The 26,206-nt window shown below is 42.2% G+C and overlaps 1 protein-coding gene across 3 annotated transcripts in view; it reads left to right on the top strand.

Moving 5' to 3' along the window:
- The first annotated feature begins 5,337 nt into the window (after window positions 1–5,337).
- The window catches only part of thrap3b (thyroid hormone receptor associated protein 3b), a 37,315-nt gene continuing 16,446 nt past the window's right edge, over window positions 5,338–26,206 (top strand). Inside the window, exons 1-3 of one of the 3 annotated variants that reach the window (XM_066667212.1) lie at window positions 17,040–17,311; window positions 19,462–19,496; window positions 25,163–25,317. In XM_066667212.1, the coding sequence (XP_066523309.1) occupies window positions 25,187–25,317 (131 nt within the window). In that variant the 5' untranslated portion in view covers window positions 17,040–17,311; window positions 19,462–19,496; window positions 25,163–25,186. Of the gene's footprint in view, window positions 5,358–17,039; window positions 17,312–19,461; window positions 19,497–25,162; window positions 25,318–26,206 lie in introns of those variants that run through there. The other 2 variants (XM_066667214.1, XM_066667213.1) reach the window with 2 other exon arrangements.

The raw sequence follows: 26,206 nt of genomic DNA, 5'->3' as shown, positions 1-26,206 counted from the left end.
TATGTTATTCCACACATGTGATCTCTCAGAACAGCTGCGTAAGGAAGCCTTTTTTACTTATAAATTTAACCTGTCCAAATGACATAAGGTAATAACAAACTATGTAAAATGTATATATCAATGACACATTTTACAAAGAATTTCACAACCATTTAAAAAGAAAAGCTCCATAAAAAATAATTATAGCAAATCAAAAAAATGTATATATGTAAATATATATATATATATATTTTTTTTTTCAAACAGGTCTCATATTATAGGAAATAATAGTTACTGCTGCATTACTTAAGGTGGAAGTAAAGATTTAAAAAGCTTAAAGAAGATTTAAAAATATTTAAACAGCTTCTTGTCTACGTCACTATATTTTAAACAGTACACAAGCATGTAGTTAGCGTAATGTAATTGCAGAAGTAAATTCTATATTAGGACAATTTCTTATGACAGCCTTGTTTGCTGTTGCCAAAAACTGATAATGCTTTGCATGCTAGATTTAGCAACAGCACCACATCTGTGCAGAGGGCTGACTTTTTGTAATGTGATTTCTTTTTAATGCTGTTGGAAGGTGATTAATTCCATATTCATTTTATATTTAATTTTGATTGTTATGCTTTGTTTTGGGTCGCTCTCAATTATTTCAGAGTTGTCTGTCTCAGACAACTCAGAGAGTGACCAAAAGGGCGACCTATTCACATCTCTGTAAGACATTTCCATAAGACTTTTCAAATAAATCATACTTTCTCTCCTGACATGTGCATGACTCTGTTTTCCTCCCAGATAACCTCAATCCAACAATGTGCTTATTTACATTTACATTTACATTTACATTTATGCATTTGGCAGACGCTTTTATCCAAAGCGACTTACAAAAGAGGATCTAACATTCAAACTAGCTGAAACAAGCTTATGTTTATTAATGTTGTTTTATTTCAATGTGCATATCGACACACTCTCATTTCTTGTTTTATATCATTTTACAACTTGGCAATGAACATCAGATTAAATGGCCTACTTTATAACTTTGAACATTCATGTTATTGAAAGCCTCCTTTATTTATACATTTATTTATTTTTATAATTTTTTTATAAACCTGTTTTTCTTTTGCCTTACAACTCATGCATGATACCCTCACAGGGGCAGCAAGCACAGTTGATACGGTACTTTCAAGACAACACTTTTGGCTGATGGCTCCCTACTTTCTTTGCAGTGCTTCCTGTGCTTTGATCTTTAAAGTTATGGCTTCAATAAAATTTTGGTTTCAGGTGTTTGACTGGCAGTAGCATGTTATGGTTAAATAAAACGGACTTTCCCTTCACGTCATAATGCACTCTCTTAATTGTAAAAGCTAATAACTTAAAAAAGTTCTATCTCTCTATCTATTGTTACACTTATATAGCGCCTTTCTAGACACCCAAGGATGCTTTACAATCCATATATATATATATATATATAAAACCTTAATTATACATGTACATTACAGTGACAGTAAGCTTTTTCATTCCATACCAATTCCATAATTCATTCCATGTTAAATATTTAGAAATTAGTGTTAAATCACTTAAGAGTTACTTATCAAATGAGGTACATTTTTAAAGAAATGTTCTTTATGAATATAGCATTTGTCAAAGAAAAAACATTTACAGCAATTTCAACAGGTTTGCCCTTGTTTTTATAATTTCGTAACAAAACCGCTCTATATCTCATTTAAGAGAAAAGTAATGTGTAATTTTGTCAGATTATTTGCACAGTAGATGTGTTAACTCATTATAGTGTAGGAAAATGAAAAAGATATACATGACCAGGTTGCAGAAAACCCTGATGTATGCTGAAACCAATTTGTCATTCATATTGGTTCTTACCCTGTTCATTTAATGGTTAGTCAATTAAAGTTATTAGCTGTTTTCATGATAACTCTGGGCAACAAGAAAGAAATCTGTGACATTTGCATATTACAGCAAACATTACAGGTTTATTATGCCTTGAGTAACATGTTTTTTTAAGGATTACTGTTTAACAGTATTTATTTTTTAATAAAAATAAATACAAAACTGAACAAACGTCAAATTCAGCTCTTTTTCAGGCCATGCATTATATAAGAATGGAATTTAGTGACAGCCAAGGGGCAGCAGAGAGTTGAGTGGCTTTGTTAAAAACCTGTAGATCCACAATTTTGGTCCCAGAACAAATGCAGGTGTGGCACCCAGCAGGTTTTATTACGGGCTGCAGCTGTTCTATCAGAATGCATCACAGATATCCCTTTGCCGCCAGAAGGTGGCAGCAGTCCCATAGGGTTGCAGTGTTAAAGATGCAGGCAGCAGATCCTCCAGAGCACTGGCTCTTCTCAGATCAGACCTGTGCTTACGCCTGGAGCACTGGCCAGAACAAGGACCCTATGTTTAGATGGTGATCATCACATCCTCACAGCTTTTATTCATTAATGAAAGGCCAGGGACAGAATGGACTGTGTCCCCTGGGTCAGGGTCTCGGTGACCAACACTGACCCCTAGCCCCTGCATTCCTGGACAGAGAGAGTGAGTCTAAACACTGGAGGTTATTTATAGTCCTGTTGGTAGGAGCTTTCCTCAAAAGTATTCTGTCACAACATTACAACCACTTCCTTGTTTCTCCACTCACTGTCCATCTGTTGCTCTGCATACTTTCTTATCCCCATTTCCCCCTGTTCTTCAGCGCTCAGGACCCCCACAGAGCAGGTGTGATGTGGTGGTGGATCATTCTCAGTGCTGCAGTGACACTGACGTGGCGGTGGTGTGTTAGTGTGTGTTGTGCTGGTGTAGAGTGGATCAGACACAGCAGTGCTGCTGGAGTTTTTAAACCCCTCAGAGTCTGGACTGAGAACAGTCCACCGACCAAAAACACCCAGCCGACAGCGTCCTGTGTCACCGATGAAGGACTAGAGGACGAGCGACACACACTGTGCAGCGACAGATGAGCTACTGACTTTACATCTACAAGGTGGACCAACGAGGGAGGAGTGTCTCACAGAGTGGACAGAGAGTGGACACAGGGTTTAAACTCCAGCAGCCACTGCTGTGTCTGATCCACTCGCACCAGTGCAACATATATCAGCGCTGACAATGACCCACCACTCAAATCATACCTGTGGGTGTCCCACAACATCAGAACTACAAACTACAGTGGTGACTGCGCAGTGAAGCAGACGACTGCGTGAGTTCACACACTGACCACTGACTTTAACGAGGGCTGTTTACCGGTGATCACTGAAGGCCACTCTTACACTCCTTTATTTGTTGTGATATCACCATGGTTGCGGTTATTAACAGAATAGCCCTCCCTCTCCCTCAGACTGTGTGTGTGTGTGTGTGTGTGTGTGTGTGTGTGTCCGAGTACTTGTTTTTATACTTTTTCTAAACAAATTTGCAGTAAAAGAAGAAGAACATGACATGATAATGTTAAATCTACACATACGACATATACACAGGGCATAGATTTATAACACCACATACGTTTCCAATTAGATTACTGACTGATTGATTGATTGTTTGATTGATTCAGTAGTTTCTCCTAACCTCTTCATCCTGTTCAGGGCTGCTGTGGATCCCGATTCAGCAGCAGTAGCCGTTGGTATGATATCGGATTATGAAATCTAACTTTATACTGGATTACCGTATCGTTTATTACATCAGATTATGATATTTGATCATGAGCCCTGTGTGTTCTGTCAGTTAGATTCTCTTTTTCCATTTACAATTAAAACACAGGAGGCATCTTTTTCTGTAACTGAAGTAAAATAAACCCCTAAAACACCTGGATCTACTGTTCACAACGTTAAATAGCGTTAAGTAAATGCCTTTTATGATTCTAATTGTTTTATTGGACTTTTATGATTTTTATTCTGGCTTTTTCTGGCCGTCGGGTGAAAACATTCACATTAGATTGAACTTGCTTTTGATTAAATAATAAATACTTTTTTAATGATTTGTAATATGATTTCAGACATCCAGGTTATAAAACACAACTGTCAAAATATATCCATCAAATTTTATTTATATACCGCTTTTCACAATAGAAAGTCGTACCAAAGCTGCTTTACAGTGATCCGAGTCCAAGCCTCCTCTGAGCGAACCAAGGGCAGCAGTGGCAATGAAAAACTCCCTCAGCAACATGAGGAAGAACCCTGGGAAGGAACCAAGACTCAAAGGGGGAACCCATCTTCTTCAGGTCAACACCGGAGACACAACAGAGAACTACAACTGTAGAACAAATGCACCTTGATTTTACCTGTCTATATTCACAGTATTTGAGTGTAAGTGGGGCCTGCTTTACTTCATCTGGACCTCATCAAAAACATTTGCTGCTATGAGGCCATTTCCCCTAGACCACTCTCTCCAGCTGTTGGCATTGAGGGCCAGTCCTTTGTAGTTGAGTATTCTTCTTTATCTGTATCCTGTGGTTTGTTCTTCCCCTCTGTATTTGCATTGGCAGCTCATGGGAACTGGATTCACTGGGGTGTGTTGTTCCTGGAGAACAAGGCTGCTGTCCCTGGACAGAGGTGTGGCTGTACTATTATTTACATTTATGGCATTTGGTAGACGCTGATATCCAGACAGACGTTACACTTTTAATAATTTAAAGATGGTGGCCACAGTGGCGCTAATAGACACACATAGGGTTTTTATTGGGGGGGGGGGGGGGGGGGGCACAAAGCTTCATAGGAACTGCTCTCTATATCCCACCCCCACCCAACTTTTTGTCATGGAAACCAGTCAAACACCACAATGCAGACAGCAGGGTGAGAAGCAGTCCCTCCGTTAGTGTTCCTCCTGGTTGAAGTTGGGTGTTTATGTATGTACTTTATTCAAATGTGCATGATGTACACATGGAAATATGCAGTTCTCCTCAGGGCACTTCATGTTTGAAGTATCCAGTGCACCCTATACACCTGTATACATTTCATGTACTGTATAATCACCACAGTAAAGAAGTGACCGAATATAACAGGACTCTCTGGACGAGTACAAGGCACTCATTTGTGGAGTAGTGTAACAGTGTTCTCACAGTACACTGGCGCTCCATCCAGTGCATCCAGTGTTCTGTTTGGGATCCAGAACTAATCCCCCAACATCATCACCTGACCTTGCTTACGCTCTCATGTCTGAATGCCATCAAATCCTCACACCACTGCTCTAACAGTAAAGCCTTCCCAGACAGAGCGGAAGCTGTTACTGACGTGAGGAGAGACAAAGATTCATATCAGACCATATACGCCACCCCAGCCCCCACATTCTCTCAAAACAGGAAGGGCGAAAGGGCTTTGAAATTGTAGCAGGGCCTCTTCTCTGAGCTTTCGTTTTCATTTTCTCCCTCACTCTTCACTGAGGTAAGAGGCTGCTTCTCTTTCTTAACCCTCCTCACCTCAGAGAAACCTGGGGGCTCACTTTAAACTGACTCGTGAAGAACTAGCGTCCGTGGAAAAGCAGCTTCTTAAGCACGAGTGAGGTTTATCACTGACGTATGTGGATAGTAACCGACTGTAGAGCACTGTGAGTCTCTGAGTGTTCAGGCCGGAGCTCATATTACACAGTGAGAGCGCAGCAGTGTCTCACTTCTCTGTGTTTGGTGCATTTCTAAGTTCCTGAGGGTTTTATTCACTACCTCTCGAGTTCACTAAGTGGCCGCTCAGGGAGCATGTGAATGTAGGACATTTCTGGTCCATGCTGCAAACCACGTGAACCAGACGTGACGCACATAACACTCATGAAGCAGACCTTGCCCACTTCTGGATGTGTGATATATGTGGCCCTCACTTGGTGAGAAGTGGTTTGCCCTGGAAAGATCTGGTCCAATTCTTGTAAAGGTGTGGCTGCTTTGGCCAAAAGTGGTCCAAACTGTGACCTCTGGTGGCTTGGATTTGGTGTTTATACGCAGCCCTCATTTGCAGAAGTCCACTCAAGTGCCATCGATCCATGTCCAACCGTAAAGTACATTGGTCGTCTGTAAGTCATTTCACAGAAACACACACATCACACTCAAAGCTTGTACGCTGTAGACTTCCACATGCATTTACCACTTACCATTTTAATGAAAGGGCTGGGCCTAGCCACGCTGTGAGAGACTTGCAGATCTGGCTCAGCATCCATTTTGTTATGGTACATGATCTTGATATTTTTGGCCAGAAAACAAAGTTTTACAAAAGTGATATTTCTTGGGATTTGGAAACTGGGGTGACAATATTTGTTATTGTAGATGTGCACTGCTTTCGACCTTTAAGCTGATATTTGTCCACGTGGTTTTTTGTTTGTTTGTTTTTTTATGCAATACACAAATCTGTTTTATTTATCTCTGAAACAGAGTCTGGGTGGCATGGTGGTGCAGCAGGTAGTGTCGCAGTCACACAGCTCCCAGGACCTGGAGGTTGTGGCTTCAAGTCCCACTCCAGGTGACTGTCTGTGAGGAGTGTGGTGTGTTCTCCCTGTGTCTGTGTGGGTTTCCTCCGGGTGACTGTCTGTGAGGAGTGTGGTGTGTTCTCCCTGTGTCTGTGTGGGTTTCCTCCGGGTGACTGTCTGTGAAGAGTGTGGTGTGTTCTCCCTGTGTCTGAGTGGGTTTCTTCCGGGTGACTGTCTGTGAGGAGTGTGGTGTGTTCTCCCTGTGTCTGTGTGGGTTTCCTCCAGGTAACTGTCTGTGAGGAGTGTGGTGTGTTCTCCATGTGTCTGCGTGGGTTTCCACCGGGTGACTGTGAGGAGTGTGGTGTGTTCTCCCTGTGTCTGCGTGGGTTTCCTCCGGGTGACTGTCTGTGAGGAGTGTGGTGTGTTCTCCCTGTGTCTGCGTGGGTTTCCTCTGGGTGACTGTGAGGAGTGTGGTGTGTTCTCTCTGTGTCTGCATGGGTTTCCTCCCACAGTCCAAAAACACACATTAATAGGCGGATTGGTGACTCAAAAGTTTCCGTAGGTGTGAGTGTGTGAGTGACTGTGTGTGTGTGTGTTGCCCTGTTAAGGACTGGTGCCCCCTCCAGGGTGTACTCCTGCCTTGCGCCCAGTGATTCCAGGTAGGCTCTGGAGTCACTGTGACCCTGAGCTGGATAAAGGTTACAGACAATGAATGAAACAGAGTCTGTCAGTTACATCTAGATTTCCAATTATCCACTAATTCCCTTTTCCAGTGAATGTAGTAAATGTTCAGATGTTGTCTGATGTAAAAGCTCTGGATTTTTCCCATGCCATGGTACACATAACACAGTTTGAGAACCACTGATAAAGCAAACTGGTTCTAGCCCAGGTCTGCCCCACATCCCCCATTGTCATGGCCCCTTTGCCAAACAGATTGATGCCCCTGGAATGGTCCATTCACATAAATAAAGATCTGGGCCAGGTGTGGCCAGAGGTCAATGTTTGGGCCACTTTTGGTTCACATCCACTTTTGCCACAATCAGCACAGCTACACCTTTGCCCAAAGTGATGTATGATCAGCAGTGTGTTTAAAGTATAGGGGCCCACGTTTGGAGACTGGAGTAGCAGCAAGAGACAGAGGCTCTGTTCTCACTGTTCTAGCTCAGTAGAGCCTTAGAATGATTTTGAAGCTGTAATTTTAAGGTAAAAATACTACCTACTGTTGTTTAATTGTAGTCAGGTTGTATTTAGTGTTACATTAAGGGGCTGCAGGTTTGGGACAGAGAGGTGTGGAGCCCAGTCAGGAGATAAGAGCATGATTGAGGATGTTGAGGGAAAGTTTTTTTTAATGAAGGGGATGTTGGTATTGATCCAGATGTTTGGCCAGTGTGTCACTGTGATTAAGTACCGTCCTTCACCCGGTCAGAAGCAGAAGGGGAATTTACCCAAGTTTTAATCATCAACTTTTTTTTAACGTTTCTGAGATTAACCTTGGTTCAAAAACAACACCACGGCCTCACTTCTGGACTAAAACTAAAGTGGGTGGGGATCATACTGTATATTGGATCCTCTTATAATGAGTTAACTGAAATGAGTCTGAAGTCACCAAGTTCAAGGCCAAAAGCTAGAGGAGTCTTATACTACTAGCATTTAGTCATGGAGCAGTGGAACTCCATGGAGTTCTGTTCTGTTTAAATCCTCACAGCAATGTCCCAGCATCTAGTCCAAAGCCTTCTCAGAAGAGTAGAGGGTCAGTAGAAGCTGGAGTGGAGTGGAGACAAACTCCTGTTAAGTATCCTTCATGTGTGAAGAAGCAATAGATGAATATGTGTACCCCAGCTTAAAGCCGTGTAGTGTTTGTGGCTCTCATTCTCACACACCACACCCAGCTCAGCCACACCAGAAAGTACACAGGGTTTAGTGTGCTTTAGTCACTAAGTACACACTGATGTAGGAGCTCCTGGTCAAAACGCAGCACTGTTGGCAAACTGCACGAGAACCAGGATGGACTCTCGTTATAAATGCTTTTTCGGCCTCTCCTCACGTAACATATCAGGCCCACATCTGGCTGCGTTGGCCAGGGCAGGGTGGTCCACTCAAGCACTGTGAATCCTTGTGGCAGGTGGGCTATGACAATGTGGGGTGTGGGCCGGACCTGGGCCAGAGTCATTTTGTTTTCTTGTAAGACACATTTAAGGAAAAACTGACAATATATTTTCAATTGTGTCACATAATACGGTGTCATATTACACTGTATCTTACCGTATACTATTGTATCATATCATAATGAATCATACCGTATCACATCATGTCATTACACTGCTTGTCGTATCATATTGTATCATATAATTTACTATCATATCGTATCACTTTGTACTGTATCATATCATTTCTAGGGTGACCTAGAAATGGTGAAAAAGAGGACACATGAGCTCTCGCCCCTCACTGCCGTTGTATGTTTACCTGAACCTATGTGTGCTTTTAGGTCCTTTACACCTTTATCTGCTACACATGGGAAAACATGGGAATTTCTTTTTTAATTCATCCGAGAACTTACATTTACGTTTTGGCATAGCTGCTCGAGATGAGGGTGGGTACATGAGCTTTGCCTGATGTAAACAAGGACTACTGACGTGCAGACTGACCAATTAAATGTTTATAGAGAAGGTTATCGACCAATAACGGTAGCTCTACAGTCAGACAGTCCAATCAGAAGATTTTAGGCTACTTCACCATGTCCCCTTCTCACTCAAGCGAACCAATCGGAGTAGGGGAGGGCGGGACTAGTTTGTGAACGAAACGCTTCTCGAAGTTCTTTGTAAGCTCTAGAAAAACAAAATCCCCGACGTTTGTGAAATTCCGCCCGGACATTTTTTTATGTCTAAAAAAGAGGACATGTCCGGGTAAAAGAGGACGTCTGGTCTCCCTAATCATTTCATATCATCAGAGGTGGGTAGAGTAGCCAAAAATTGTATTCAAGTAAGAGTATTGTTAGAGTAATACAACTCAAGTAAAAGAAAAAAGTAGTCACCCAATTAATTACTTGAGTAAGAGTTAAAAATTCTTAGTGAAAAACCTACTCAAGTACCGAGTAACCTCAGGACCTCAAATAATACACCTGAATAAGTTAAATAAGTTAAATCTTTACAATGTAACAAATTAAATTCAGTCACAATAATTTAATAACAGAACAATGGGTTCAAGAGGTAGAGGTTACAAAGAATAAGAACAAGAAGAAAAATACAGTCTGTACATAAGTTTATGCAAACCCTAAACTGTGTGTGTGTGTGTGTGTGGTTCTGTGTGTTTACATATTCACTAACAAAACAATGGGCTGAACAGGCAGAGATTACGTCATCTCTACCATTGAACTGTGCTTCTGTTCTATTTTTCCACAGAATCCCCGTTTGCCACGGGATTTTGTGTGTGGTCATGTGACGGCTTTGCTCTGTTTGACTGGTGAAACAGAAATATGAAATATCAATTCATGTCATAGGCGGCACGGTGGTGCAGCAGGTAGTGTCACACAGCTTCAGGGGTTGTGGGTTCGATTCCCGCTCCAGGTGACTGTCTGTGAGGAGTGTGGTGTGTTCTCCCTTTTTTCGTGTGGGTTTCCTCTGGGTGACTGTCTGTGAGGAGTGTGGTGTGTTCTCCCTGTGTCTGCGTGGGTTTCCTCCGGGTGACTGTCTGTGAGGAGTGTGGTGTGTTCTCCCTGTGTCTGCGTGGGTTTCCTCCGGGTGACTGTCTGTGAGGAGTGTGGTGTGTTCTCCCTGTGTCTGCGTGGGTTTCCTAAGGGTTACAGATAATGAATGAATGAATAGATTAGATTAGATTCAATTTATCATTTCGTATCGTATTGAATCATTTTGTATCATATTGAATAATTTCGTTTCGTAATGTAAAAGTGCTTAATGTTCATATCATATACAGCATATTTTATATTGTATCATATCTTTTAGTATCATAATACATCTTATCATTACATACATCATATTTTATTGTATCACTCTACGTTGTATGGTAATTTGTTGAGTCACTCCAGCATATCTCAGCCTGATCAGTGTGGGCTCATTTCCCAGCTCATCTCAGAAAACCTGTATAACTGACTACACAGTCTATAATAACACTCACCCTGTTTATGAAGCTGAGAAACTACACCTGCATCAACCACTTCCTTCAGAATAAACAGTGTAACAGCACCACCACACTATAAATAACCTCCTGCTGAGTGCAGTAAAGATAAAGTACCCTCTGAGACCCAGAAAGACAGCGTCTGCTCACTTCTGGTGTCTCCTGTGTCCACTGTGTCCTGTGACTTGTGGACACAAACTCCATGAAATCTCTGTGGAGATGAGGGATATCAGTTTTTCAATTTTCCATTATTTTGCTGCAGTAAGAGTGTCTACTTCTCTAGGAGGGCCTTCACATTAGAGACTGGAACATTGCTGTAATAATTTGATTGCATTAGGTCATGAGGACCTCTCACTTACACAACCTCTCACCCTTCCTTTTAATCACTCCCCACCATCCCCCTCTCACTCTTACCCTCCCCCCACCCCCAACCCCTCTCTGCTGTGATGATTTGATGGCTTGCAGCCAAATTAAAGACTTTGTTTAGTTCCAGATCACAAGTTCCATTCAATCTCATCACAAACATAGTGGAAAGAGCCTCATTCCTCCAGGGAACACAGTTCCACTGCTCTACAGCCCAGGGCTGGGGGTTTTATACCCCTCTAGCCGACTGTTGATGTTGGGCACGGTGACTTATGCTGCTCCAGAGAGTCCCATTGGGTCCTACTCATTTCTTTTTAAAGTGAAATATGCAGAGTTTTTGGGGAACCATGGTGGTGATAATAATTCAGCTGCTCTCTCCTTATACAGCCGCAAGGAGACAGAGATTAGCCACTGCCACGACAGACGTCTGCAAACAGGTGTTTTAAACAGAGTGTGGGTATCAGTTTCACCACACACACACAGTAACACACACACACACACACACACACTCACACACTGAGCAACTGAGAGTCTGACAGGAAAAAAGGGTGATCAGAAAAACACTGCGGAGGCCTGTGGCTTCTGATCTCTTTCGCTATAAGTCTCCTACTCTCTCACCCGTGCTCTCTCTCTCTCCCACTCTCTTTGTTCCTCTAATGCATTTCTGCACTTAGAACTCAGGCACTTCTCTTTCTACCCCTCTCTCTCTCTCTCTCTCACTCTCTCTCTCTGTTTGTAACTCTCACTCCGTCTCAAACTATCACACACTCTCTTTCTCACTCGCTCTCAAACACCCACTTTCATTCTCTCTCTCTCTGTCCCTTGCTCTTACACTCTCAATAATTCTTTCTCTCTCGCTCTCTCTGTCCCTCTCACTTACATGCTCTCATGCCTCTTATTCACTGATTCTCTCCCTCTCTCCCACTCTCTCTCCTCAATCTCTCGTCACAACACAGAAACCGTGCAGAACAAACTCCACTCTTTACACAGAAACACACACTACATAAACCTGTATTATAATGCACTGGCATAAACCGATAGAATAATCCAGTGTTTTAAACTGATATCATGAACTGACATCATAATCTAGTATTATAATATCACATCATAAACCAGTATCATAAATCAATATAATCCAACATTATAAATCGATATCATAATCTGATATCATAATCCTATATCATGAACAGGTATCTTAAACCGATATCCAGTATTATAAACCGATATCCTAATCTGAAATCATAATCTGATTTTATAAACTGACATTATGATGCAATGTCACTGTCCAATAACATAAATAAATATCACAATAATTCTTGCTGCCTTACGATAATATGTTAGACCTCTGTACCCCTCAGGAGCACACAGCTTGTATAATCTTCTCAGAACGACTTACAATGAAATGGGACACTCTGGAGCAGCTGCACATGAGCTCCATGCTCAATGTCTACTTTGTTTCCAGGGGCCTGGGACTCTCCCTGGTCTTTACTATCTCTCTCTGGTATGTATCCTTGAAGGAGATTAGTGCTTGGGGAGATGCAGTCTGGAGGAGGGGGAGAACACTCAGCTCTGGCATGAGCTCCAGGTAAAAGCACGGATCAATAGAAGGGCCAGTAGCAGTATAATCCTCCAGCACTGGGCTGTGGAACAGTGGAACTGTGTTCCCCGGAGTCATGGAGCTCCCTCCAGTTCCTCTGGGATGAGCTGGAGCCGTGTTTGTAATCCAGAGCTAATTTAAATGCATAGGAGTGCACCACAAACCAATGAGGACTACATCATTTCAACTGTGAAGTACCTCATCAACACCCTAGCAACCATAGCAACTGCCTAGCAACCACCTGAAATTCGAAAGCAACTGCAAATCTTCCACCTGGGACACTTTAGCAGCAACCTGAAATATCATAGTAAAAACACTAGGAACCAGCTTGGATAGTATAGCAACCATTAAGGCATACCTTCACCTAGCACCACCTTAGCAGCCAACTTTGGCTACAACCTGAAATGCCATAGCAACTATCATAGCAGCCAACAGAAACACCTTAGCAGCCAGAGCACCTTTAGTTACAACTTGATATACCACAGAAACTGCCATAGCAACCACCTGAAAAACCTTAGCAATGCGCTTAAAATGCCAAAGAATCTTTTAGTAAGACATTTAGACCTAATGACCATGTAGCAACAGCCTAGCGACTGTTTGGGACACCTTAGAATCCACTTGTAATTCCTAAAATACCATATGAACCATCCTAGCAACTACCTAAGATGCCATAGAAACCACTAGGTAGCTCATTCTCAACACCACTGCACCTACTTTTCAACAATCCTGAAATATCACATCAGCTGCCATAACTGCCACCTGGAACACATTAGGAGCCACCTGGAACACATTAGGAGCCACCTGGGACACATTTAGTCACTACTTGCAAAACCGCAGCAGATGCCATAGCAAAAACTTTTGCCCTAGTGGCCACGTAGCAACAGTCTAGCAACTGCCTGGGACACTTAGAATATCATATCAACCCTCCTAGCAACCACCCTGGATGCAATTTCCTACTTCAAAGAAGCACCTTAGCAACACCATAGCACCCAATTAGCAACAGCTTAGCAACAAACCTGAAAAAACATAGCAACTGCATTAGAAACCACCTGGAAGGCATTAGTAAAAGATAAAATACCATAGTAAATATTTAGCAAAGAGAATTAAACTCTAGTGACCACATATCAATAGCATAGCAGCTGCTTGGAATACTAGCTTTGTAAAATTTTTGTTGTTTGTATTTTCTTGTTCATGTTATGAAACAGCCATTATCCTGACACTAGTGGCCTAGATGTTTTGAGATTGTGTGCAAAACCTATTTTAACATATCTGACCCCATGTGGAAGACCCGCTATACAGAGCATAAACTGCTCCCTTCACTGAATGAGGGGACAAAGCGCTCTGATTCTTTGTCTTATGTTAGATGTACTTGGTAGGCAGCATGTACAATCATTACTTCCATATATACGTTTACATGTTTACATGTTTCGTTTTTTTTGAGGATTTGTGGGGAGACGCTGTTCTCTCTGGTTTGTTCACGTTCAGAAGCTCCCCGTCTTTTAAGGTGTAACCGTGTGTTTGAGGGGAAAAATGACTGTTGTTTGTACTGTTGGCTGAAACCACGGACTGATACACAGGCTTTTAATGGACATCGACTCTCCTTCCTCTTCTCTCCTCTCCACACTTTACCACTCTGTTTTCCAGAGATGAGGACTCCAGTCTGGGACTCAGACTCGGGTTTCACTTATGTTGCTCAAACAAATACTTCAGACTCAATTTGATACTCACCTTCAAATGACTCAGACTCAACTTGAAGATTTGGGGCCAGTGAACAATATTAGTGTAATGTAATTATTACTGTTATTTTGTTAATGTATATCTTTTATATTAATTTAGTGAACTGCATTCAGTTCCCTCCCTGCCATATGTGACGCAGCAGATGTGTGCAGCCACAAATATCAGCACTGACCACAGCAGCGACAAGTTCCCCTGCTGCAGCTGAGCCTTTTGTCTTTAAATTTGGTTATAAAATACTTCTTTATTAATTATTATTTTTGTGGTAAAAAAAATAGGGCGGCACGGTGGCGCAGCAGGTAGTGTCGCAGTCACACAGCTCCAGGGACCTGGAGGTTGTGGGTTCAAGTTCCACTCCGGGTGACTGTCTGTGAGGAGTTGGTGTCTTCTCCCTGTGTCCGCGTGGGTTTCCTCCGGGTGCTCCGGTTTCCTCCCACAGTCCAAAAACACATGTTGGTAAGTGGATTGGCGACTCAAAAAAAAGTGTGTGAGTGAATGTGTGTCTGTGTTGCCCTGTGAAGGACATTAGAAACATCAGGGGAATGATGTGGGTCGGACCAGATGGCATTCATGTTTTTCAAACATAAGAAAGTCTTGAGACTCGACTTGGACTTGGGCTCAGAGAATTGAGACTTGACTTGAACTCTCAAAAAAATAACTTGTGAACATCCCTGCTGTTTTCACACCATCACCCGAGCTTTTTAGTTTAGTGAATGTGTGAAATATTGTAGACTATATACAACACTACAGTCTGAGACCATACAGATCATATGCTCCACCTTTAAAGAAGATCCAATAGCTTTTGGTTGCTAAGAGCGCTGAAATACACAAACCAGACAGAGACCTACGGCAGACATGGAGCTATCTGAGCAGTCTTCTTCTGCTCTTTCACCTGCTGTTAATCCAAAGAAACACAGTGTTGGGTCTGAAGAGAGCTTAAAGGCCAAACGAGAACATGGCAGACTCCTCGCTAAAACAGGGATAAACATTGGGCTGGCTTTTAGAAGCTAAAAGGATTTAAGGGTGATTCTATCACTATAGCCAGCTACCTAATCACCATACATTCATAAGAAGTATGTTTGCTGTTTGAATAAAGCTGAATGTCTCAATCAATTCTGTGATTCAGAAAAATGATTATTTAAATTAAACATAAACAGAAGCAAATGTTAGTCTTTGGCTGCACAATTTGTACATTCACAGCTCATTCTGATGTGTGTGAGCTGCCGTGCCGACTGACTGGGCTGCTCCATCTCTGTTAGCACAGGAGCTACGGAGAGAGACCTCTTGCAGCTCTGTCTCTGGAAGCTGAGGCCCCATGTAGGGAGAGCTGTTTCTCCCACTGCTCAGTCTCTGGGAGCAGAGAGCCCACGTAGGGAGAGCCGTGTCTCAGGCAGCTCTGTCACTGGGAGCTGAGGCCCCACATACGGAGAGCTGTGACTCCCACTGCTCAGTATCTGGAAGCAGAGGACAAACTTAGGGACAGCTGTGTCTCCCACTGCTCAGTATCTGGGAGCCGAGGACTCACTTAGGAAGAGCTGTGTCTCCTGCTGCTTGGTTTCTGGGAGCAATGCAGCTGCAGAGGGAGCCGTGTCTCCCGCTCACGGTCAGTCCACGTGTTGTAATGAGTTGTGCTACTGGCAAATGTCTACTATAAGAAGTATCAAAGATTTGTACAGAACGTCAATAGATTTGGTGTTGGTCTCCGCAGAAGGTCTGAAAAGTTGAGCAGCAGTTTGGACCCAGGTGTGTTGTTTCCAAGTTTTGATATAAACGACCCACTCACATCTCTCCCTCGTTTTCCTTCCCCGATCACAGGGCCTACGTCATTTATCTATCCATCCATTACCTGTAACCGCTTATCCAATTCAGGGTCACGGTGGGTCCAGAGCCTACCTGGAATCATTGGGCACAAGGCGGGAATACACCCTGGAGGGGGCGCCAGTCCTTCACAGGGAAACACACACATACAGACGCTTTTGAGTCGCCAATCAACCTACTAACATGTGTTTTTGGACTGTGGGAGGAAACCGGAGCACCCGGAGGAAACCCACGCAGACACAGGGAGAACACACAACACTCCTCACAGACAGTCACCCGGAGGAAACCCACGCAGACACAGGGAGAACACACCACACTCCTCACAGACAGTCACCCGGAAGAAACCCACGCAGACACAGGGAGAACACACAACACTCCTCACAGACAGTCACCCGGAGGAAACCCACGCAGACACAGGAAGAACACACCACACTCCTCACAGACAGTCACCCGGAGGAAACCCACGCAGACACGGGGAGAACACACCAACTCCTCACAGACAGTCACCCGGAGCGGGAATCGAACCCACAACCTCCAGGTCCCTGGAGCTGTGTGACTGCGACACTCCCTGCTGCGCCACCGTGCATCCCGCCTACGTCATCTAAAGCTTTTTTTTTTTTTTTTTTTTTTTTTTTTTTGCAAAAGTGCAGTGGATGACTCATTTTTCATTTTGCAAAAACATCTTCAAACATTTTGGATGAAAACCCACCTAATATTACCCACGTACGGAGCAGGAACAGAGCAAGATCCTCATCTCGGTTTGTGCTTTTCAAGGTCAGGAGTTCTCTCTGTTGTTGAAAACCCCCATTCTCTGAGCAGAGGGAGACACTTTTTCTTAGACATTTACTGGCACTGAGGCTTCATAAACACACCAGACAGATTTTGAGCGCAAACCGAAATGGATAATATATATATATATATATATATATAATTTATTTATTTATTTTTTAATCGTGAACGTCGTCTTTAAGGCTGTGGCGCGTGCTGTGCTCAGCAGTGCGCCCTCGGTAGTGAGCAAGTGCGCATAGTGTGACGCGCCCAAGGACTCAGAGCTCGGGCAAGAACGAGGAAGGAAATCTGACCTTTATCTCTCCCCTCTTCCGAAGACTGAAATGATCAGGACACGCACACAGAAATGTCTGCTCCTGCAGCAGTGAGCCTGACTTCATCCAGCTCCTGAGTGACGGATAAAACCAAAACCCTGTGTCCATTTTAATCTTTTCTTTATTTTTTTAGTTAATATAAACCCTTCAGCTGTAATCCTCATCGATAGCTGTGACTGGTTCTGCTCGAAAACAGTGGGAGGTATGTCGTGTTCTGGCTTTGTTTTTCTTCGAATTCTTCAGTCCACCTTAAATGCTACAACGGTTAACGCACGTTTAAGGTGGAACTGTGAATTCCGCCGAGACATGAGGGAATTAAAAGGGAACCTGATATATTAATCTGCCTTAAAACGTGAGTTTATCTCCTCGTGCGGGTTTAAATGGTCGGTTTGGCGTTGTTTTTTCACCTGGTAACCATTTCTAAACGATAAATGATTTTATAGCTGTAACGGGAAGATACCGCAAGAAGGTGGATAATCTTTTAGCACATGGGAAATTGCTATGTAACAGTAAATCTAGCAAAATAATACCCATTACAGATATATTAACCTAAATAAGGGCATATGTGTGGTTTTATTTAAAGCATTTCCCTGCATTAATCCACGATGCTCTTCTTTAGCAGAAAAGCGCCAGAAGACGCTAACCTTTACAACACGTTGTGTCATGGTTTCAACCGTTTTTAAAAGGAAATTCTACAGTTCTGTTGTTTTCTCTAAATAATTTCGTCTTTAAGGAGATGACAGGGGCTTTCAGCGCCGTCTGCCATAAAATACTTTATATTTTAGCTATTTATAGGCTCGGATTTCGTTAGTGTTTGTGAATGGAACCAGGCGTCAACACACACGCAGCCATTTTGTGTAGCGATAGCTCCCACAGCTTCCAGTGAAGCTCCACTGCGCATTAAGGGATCTGTGGAACCTTCTAGGGGTAAAATAGCGGTAAATCTTGGGAAGCCAATTAAATATGTTTTCTTTGGGGTCTGTTTTTCCCCACAATGCCCTTCGTGTCCCTCACCATTTTTTGAAGAACCCCTCTTTTTTGGTGTTAGCCTAAGCCTAGTTAGCATGTGTGTGAGGGGAGATAAATAAACATTTAGCAGGACTCCCACATAACGGTTATTTTCATATTCTGTCACTTCCTTATTCATCTAATGTGATTAAAAAAACGTTATTTTTAGCTGTAATACAGAGCCAACATTGGCATCAGATTACAAATGTAATTTAGGAGCTTGATAAAAGTGCTTTTATTGTCTTTGTACAATGTATAACAACTTTTCCTCTGCATTTAACCAATCTGGGGCAGTGAACACAAACAAATGTATGAGGGGCCGTGAGCACACACACACACACACACACACAGATCCTCCCTTAGCACCTGAGGAGCAGTTAGGGGTCATGTGTCTTGCCCAAGGGCACTTTGGTTGTGAATGTTGAGGGAAGAGAGAGTATAGTTCCTTCACTCCCCCTGCCCCCAAATTCCTGCTGGTCATGGGGTTCAACCCAATGACCCTTTGGTCCCATATCTAACCAATAGGCCACAGCTGCCACGTTGTGGACCCCTCAAAGGGGAGAGAAGGCCCCCCAGAACAAGAGTGTGAAACTCTTATCGACATGTGCTGGTTTTATTTGTTGTAGCTGGTTAATAAAACAGTGTAAGGCATGGTCTGGCGGTGCAGTTTTGACTGACATTGTAGTAATATAGTGACAAGTTTAAGTCAAGGTGAAGGGGAAGTTCTCAAAAATCTGGCAATGGAGGGCTCTGGATGGAAATGTCTGAATGCCTCTGTTGAATAGGTCAGTGTTCTGTGTTTTCTTGCTCGTAACGCTGGCTATTAGTGAGTGGAAGACCTCAAGCGATTATTTCAGTAAATAGAGATAGGACTCTTCATTAGGGTGCCTTCCGTCATGTTGGAAACTTCACATTTAAGAGATGAGTGCATTCAAGTTAATGAGAAACTCAAAGTGGGAAAGCCTCAACAGGAGAACAGTGGAAGTTGCAAATATTTGTTTTGTGACCTCTGTTTGTTTTATAATTCAGTAGCTGCACATAAGCACTGCAGGTTTACACTCACTGTGCATGCTAAAAAAAAACTTTTATGAAATGAAGATAAGTAGTGCTTCTAACTGGATAAAATCAGCTTCTTGTATGCAGATCCTCTGCTGTTTATTTTATTTATTTATTTATGGAGTAGCTCAGCCTTAACGACAGAAAACCATTTTCACAGTGTCTCAGGTTTATAAATTAAAAACCACTTGAAAAGATGTCACGTCTTTCTTACGTTGTTTTATAAGAGCCGTTTCTGAGGAGTTGCCTTTTTATGAATGAAGTGTGTTTGTCCACTCTCTGTTTCAGGGTAGAAGTGATACCATCTGCCGTAGCACTAAAAGGTGACACACAATACATCTTTCTCCACAAAAGGCACAGTTCTGGGGTCTTTAAAAAAAAAAAATTGACCTGCTTTGGTGAAAACACCACAAGTATCAACTGACACAGCATGCTTTGTCAAATATTAAGGGATTATTTAATTTACTACACAGTCCTCAAACTGGGAATAGACTTAGTGTCTTCCTTTAAAGTTCTGTAATGAAAAATGAACAGGAACACACTTTACAACACAGCACTCTTGAGGTGTTTGCAGTGTGTCTGATATGTATCAGAATTTAACCCTTGTCAGCAAGTTCTGCTACAGCTTTTTGAGAGCACACGCATCAAATAAAGAACAGGGAAATTCAAGATTAAAGCTGTGAGGAGGACACTCCAGTGCAGTCTTGCGTACATGCAGCATGAGAAGAGCAACACTTGTTTTTACTGACCTGCAGTGAGGAAATGTAGTTCACAAGAATATCAAACAGAGCTCATTTGTATACTTGATAATTTGCATTTTCTCCATTCTTTCCACAAGAGACTTCTGGTTCTTATTAAAATGTGTGACCTGCTTTGGTCAGAAAGTCACAAGGATCAAACCCCACAGCAGCATTCTCCCCGTGTCTAAACGGCCCCGGTTTTAGCATCTCTTCCTTTTAAAGATAATGAGCCATTCGCTGTTCACCCCGACCCGAGCTCACAGTAGTGAGGAGCAGAAGCCCTGGGTTTTAGTTGTTTTAGTTCAGTTCTTTCTTCTCTGGTCTCGGTTTCATGGTTTTTACTCAGTGCTCTAATTTCTCTGCGCTTGTCAGTTTTGCTGCGTTTAACATGATATATATCCCTTTTTTATATATATATTTATATATGTCTGTTCTCTCATGACTGGTAAACATTTTCTCTTCTGTTGCATGAAGCTGTACCAGACACTAAGCACATTGTGTTTCATTTGTTTTCTTCTTCAGAAGAGTAGAAACAGCTATTAGAAGCAAATGGAAGTGTTTACACAGCAGTGAGGGTGAAACAGGACTGTAGAAGCAGCTCTTAAGGGACAAATGAGTGTTGAAGTGTTTGTTTACCAACCTCTGGCCGCTGGCCGCAGGTCTCGTTTTTGGTCGTCAGTGGTGTGTTAGGGAATTTGTGCTCCTGAGCGGATGTTCTTCAGGTTTCCTCAGTGAGATGGATAACTCCAAAGCATGAATGGTCCAGAAGTTGTCTCAGTTGTCTCTCATTCAGAATAAGCACTGCTGTGACTAGAAGGGTTTTAATGTCCCTGGATAAGAGAGAAATCCTGTAAAGTCCCCTTTGGGTCATTGATTAAACTCCTAAAAACAATTCAGACTGGTAATATTCAATAGTGATGCACAATATATCGTTTGTTGATATATTATATTCCAATATGTGGGGATATTTATTTATTTTTGACTTGGTGCCTTTTTGTGCTTTTGCATATGCACTGACGGCTGTAAATAACCAGATATCTCCGTCATCAGTTTCTACAGAGAGCAGTTTCTGGGAAAATATCAGCAACACTCAGTACACGCACACATTGATAGCAGTGTAAAAACACACACAGCAGGTTAAATGACAGAAAGATACTCTCAACCAACACAGTGCAGGAGCCCTTCTGATATGAAACACATAAATAGATATAGCGTCATTCAGCATCTGAATTTATTGCTGATACACGATGATAAACGATTACAAACTCTCTCCCTAACTCGCTTTATGCTGCTCTCTCTCCCTCTCTCTCCTAATCAAACCCGGTGCTGCACTAATTGGCGCACCACTAGAGACCATTCATGCGGAACCAGCAGTAAATCTTATATAAAAAATATAAATGAGCTACAACTAATTTATTAAAAAGTACTGAAATGTACAAATACTCAAGAAAAGGCTTGTCCTATGACAACCTATGATTAAAAAGGATTTGTTTTGCTTTAATCTGATGTGAATTAGCTTTACTTTCAAAAAGATAAAACTATTTGTTATTAATATCTGTATTGGCCACTCCTAGGTACTCGGTTATCGTATCGGTCCAAAAAATTCCAAATGGGTGAATCCCTAATATTCAACGTTTATTTGTAAGATGAAAGACCCATAACTAATGGCATCAAAATAGGGCCAAAAGCACAATCCTAAACTGAAAAAATAAATTTTGAAAAAGGAGAGGACCAGAGCTCAGAAGTGAGAGCAGTTTGACCTGAGAGTGGGAGAAGGGTAACTGAAGAGTAACGTAAATGCAAATACAAAACAAATGACATAATATGGAAATATTGATTACAAAGCTGTTTTTAACTCAGTATTAGTAATAGTCTTATTCGTTTTGAAAAATGAAATTACTCTGTTGTGGATTCTGCTTTAAAACCTCTGGCCCTATTTTGACGGCATACCTAACACCTTAAAAGTGACAATGTAACTTTACACCATTTCCTTCGTTCAATGCACTCTCTTCCATGAATATGTCATTAGTCCCCATCTCCATCCACACCTCCTGACTCTCTGCAGATCTACAGATACACACGGCCATGCAAACAAGGTTAAACAGCTTTTTTGTATAGAGGATGTTGTCCATTTTCTAGTGCTTCATGTTCTTCCTTTTGTGGGTGTAAAATATCAATATCCACTAAATTAAAGCTGTCTTGTGTCTGTACTAGGCTGTATTTTACTAACTATACGCACAGTCGTGCTGAAAGCCTCTTCATCTCCGCTGCTAAGACTGGAGGGGCGAACCGTTCTGATGAAAAATGGAGAGGGCTGATATATGGTTTTGGTTTGGAAGGGCTCTGTTAACGACGTGATTTGATATGACGCCGGGCTACTCAGCTTTTTGTTCTTGCCCTGGAGGCAGTGGAAAGCCAATGTTGAGGCATTAGAAAGCCCCCTCCGCCTGGTCTCTCAGGGTCTGGTCACGGCATGTTTTGAATAATTTATTTTCATAGATGCGGTCTTTGTGTCACATGACACTGCTAACTTGGCTAAACAAACTGAAGTCCTATCAGATCTAATAAGCCTCTCTGATCAGAGATATGTTCTGATGAGTTGGACTCCCTGCAAACACCTCCAGAGTACCGTGCTTGTTTCTTTGCACAGCTTGTATCCAAGATGAAACGCCCATATATAGTTTTGTTTTTTCCAGAATACATATTGAAATCCGGGAACCCAATACCTGATACAAGACACAGTGAAGTAGACATGGGCTCTTCCACCAGTTCTTATAAACCCCAGGGGTATGAGTAGGGAGTAATTAATTGTTTCTTCTGGTAACGTCCTCTTTTTTTATTTATTTTTTTTTTTTCTGGGGAGGTTCTATACTAGATGTCAGACTGTTGCTGTGAGAGATTGATTGCACTCAGCTGTGATTAGTTTAGTTAATTCCAAGAGTTTTACCTCACGCACACAATTCTCACTTGTGAATGAGTGCTTTGTTTGCTGTGGAAAAGTGAAGCTGCTGGTCCACGTTGCTTCATGTTCACGCTTTGGCAACATTTTCCTGCACACCTCGCTCTAACGCCGATTGTCAACAGAAAATATCATTGTGTTGATTTGAAGAGAAAGGGTCTTTGTTATTCAAAAACAAATTCGAGTTTGCCCTCTTTCATTGTGCATTTAACGCATTGCCCCTCACACCAAATCAATCATTAATTTACCTTTGTGACCCAGTCGTTTCTTTTATGCTGCTGTCCCAAAGTCAGGTTTTATTTTCCCCAATCGTTTGGGCAGTCATTATTGTCAAACCCTGCTCCATCACTGGGAAATGCAGTTCCAGTTCACCACAGCTCACTTTGGGTATGTGTCCGTGGGGGGGTTATGTTTGTTTACTGTTGGCAAAACCTTACAAATGCTTCTGTTGTTGCAGCCACATTTTGAATATTGGTGTGACTGCCCTTAAAGCCCACTCGTTTTTTTTTAAACATCTGCCCATGCCTGTTTGCAGTAGGAGAACATGTGGCAGATCGGTCATGCTCCCATGAGACCGGTCCTAGCCTGTACTGCTGCAGGAATGTAAGAATGGAAGGCTGATTCTGCAGGTTTGACTTCGTTCACAGGAATGTTCAGAATGGGTTTGTAAAGGAAAGGGATAATGATTAACTGCAGGGGAGTACAGTTCACTTCTTGCCTTTCTATTGATTAACTCAACATTGACTCATGTTTGTGTCAAGGTAAACCAAGGACAAAGAGCAGATGACATCTAAATGTCGATTAAATCACTTTTGTGGTTCCGGCTGGTTGAAAAGTGACCTGCTTTGCATTATTTTTTTTCCCCCTATGTCTAGTTCCCATTTTAAAGCAAGTATCTGCAGATGCCCAAAAGATCCTCACATCATGATACATCTGTAATGTCTAAGGCTACTTTTATAATCGTCTGAAACTGTTCAAGGCCTGGGAAATATCATGATGTTGCTTTGAATTCGGTGTAAATCAGTGTCTAATCGTCTAATTCACATGTGTAGTACGAGTGTAATTGTGAGCAGTATTTATAGGCTGTGAATCAGCCATATCCATGCCATTATTTCTAGCCCATGCTATTTATACAGAGACAATGAAACAGCTTTCTGACCTCTACACAGAAATTCTCGGTTATGAACTTGTTCTGTAAGGAGCTGTTTGATGGACTGTGTTTTGCACATAAGCCTCAGATAAAGACCTCTGCCATTGCTCAGCCACAGAAACACAGTTTCCTGGTTTCTACTACATTCACAAACATGCCTAACCTGCTTCTGGAAACTTGTTGGCCTCCATTGTTCACGTCCATTAACCTGCTTGTCCTAGTACTTAAAACAGCCTGAAAGAGCTTGATGGTTTGGTTGAGGGGCCATTAAAACTCTGTGTATTTCTGAGTATTTTACAAATAGTTCTGGTTCTGGGAGATGATTGGCTAAGCCACATTAAAAGTCATAGTGAAATATCCAGTATACAACACATGACCATGCACACTCAAAGGAAGGTTTAATGTGGTCAGTTTTCTGTGATCTGTCTTAATAACACGATAAAATTAGTAGGTCTGATTCTGCTCTGCTTCTAACAGACACGACGAGCGTGGAGATATGAGCACGGAGTAAAATTAGAGCAGAGGAGGAAGAGAACAGAGCGACCACGGCTAAATCAAGAGTTGCTCAGCTTTGCTTGACGCTGCTGCTCACTCGGGGGTGAAGCTGTGCGTGGCTATTTGTCATTTAAATTAACAAGTGCAGAAACTGGCCATTCTGAACAGGGCTGTTTAGACAGGGAGAGAATGCTGCTGTGGGTTTTGGTCCTTTGTGTAAAAAGCAGGTTATACACGTTTCATTACGACCCAGAACTCTTGTGGGAATGCATCACGTTTAAGAAGTAGCAATGACATGCAGTTACCCTTTTCAGAAACAACTTAAGTACTGTGTAACTTCCTGAAAAAAAATAGTTGACATTTGTAGGGCTCTCTTTACCATTACCCTATATTTTAGACTGAAAGAATCTAAGAAGAGTGAAAGCACCAAAATCAGGCGAGAGTCCCAGTCACAAAGCAAAAACAATATGGTATTAAACACAGAAAATAACACATTGGGTAGTAACTATAACCTTAATCACTGGAACTGCTAGAGTAGAAGTTTAGTTGTAACTATTCAGAAAGGTATGACTGCATCAGTGTTCAAAATCTGTCTGTATGTGTCTGTAGTTAAAACATCTGCTCTGTGTGTTCTTGTCCTCTCAGGTTTGAAGGAATCGTGGTTTAAAGATGTCCAAGCCGCAGAATTCTCCCTCCAGGGACTCTCGCTCCAGATCGAGGTCCCGGTCCAGGTCTCGCTCGTACTCGCGCTCTCGCTCCAGCAGCCGCTCGCGTTCGAGGTCCAGAAAACATCGTTACAGGTAAAATGCCACTGTTCACTTACACAAATATGGCCAGGGCTCATTTACAACACAAGTCCATGCTTTGAAGAGCCGTGTTCTCACAGAAAGAGGAGAGTCTGGAAAGAAGGACAAGCTGCCTATTAATACTCTTGATTTTGGGAGAAATATTGGATGATCGGGTGTCACAATACACATAGTAATACATTTTTTTTTCGATACGGGGGTTTTGATACGATACGAGCTGTGAATCGAATGCATGAAGATTTTATTTTTAAAAAACATTCTGAGCTGTTTGTCAACTCGTGTTAATGAGGTGCAGCCATCTGCAGAGCAGGACATAGTTCTGGGGCGTGTTGTAGCACAGTGGCACATTAGGAATGCTGTGTTACTATGACGATGCCGGAGAAGTGTTTAGAGGTACTGGGGGAAACAACGCCTTGCTATGGTTGTGGTTAGCCTGTTGGACGATTAGCTGGATGTGAAATGGCTATCGGAGAGAGCAGGAATGAATGGGCTGGAACTAGTGTCACAAACCATCACGTAAAATACGGAATGAGTCTAAAAGAGCAGCAGGTCAAGTGTGCAAAACTGGGAACTTAAAGCTCTGCTTTTAGATAGAACTTATGTTAACTCCATTTCCCCATTTTTTTTTTTTCTATAAAAAAAGTGTGGTTCCATTCATCTACTTCCAAATATACGGTTGTGTTTGTATTGGCCTCTTTGTACTCTACATCAAAAAATGAAAGGGAAGTTGAAGTCATGTTCTTTCTCCATATTGTATCGAAAATGTATCGTATCGTGGAGCAAAAACAGCAATGTGAATTGTATTGTGAAATGTGTGTACCGTTGCACCCCTACTACAAATGGAGTCGTGTAGTGTAGGATCCATCCCAGCGCACACAGCAGT

This window comes from Hoplias malabaricus, chromosome 4 (genome assembly GCF_029633855.1).
Source record: "Hoplias malabaricus isolate fHopMal1 chromosome 4, fHopMal1.hap1, whole genome shotgun sequence".
In the NCBI taxonomy this organism is placed as follows: Eukaryota; Metazoa; Chordata; class Actinopteri; order Characiformes; family Erythrinidae; genus Hoplias; species Hoplias malabaricus.
Note: the sequence above shows the minus strand (reverse complement) of the source record. Positions and strands in the feature narration are given on the sequence as shown.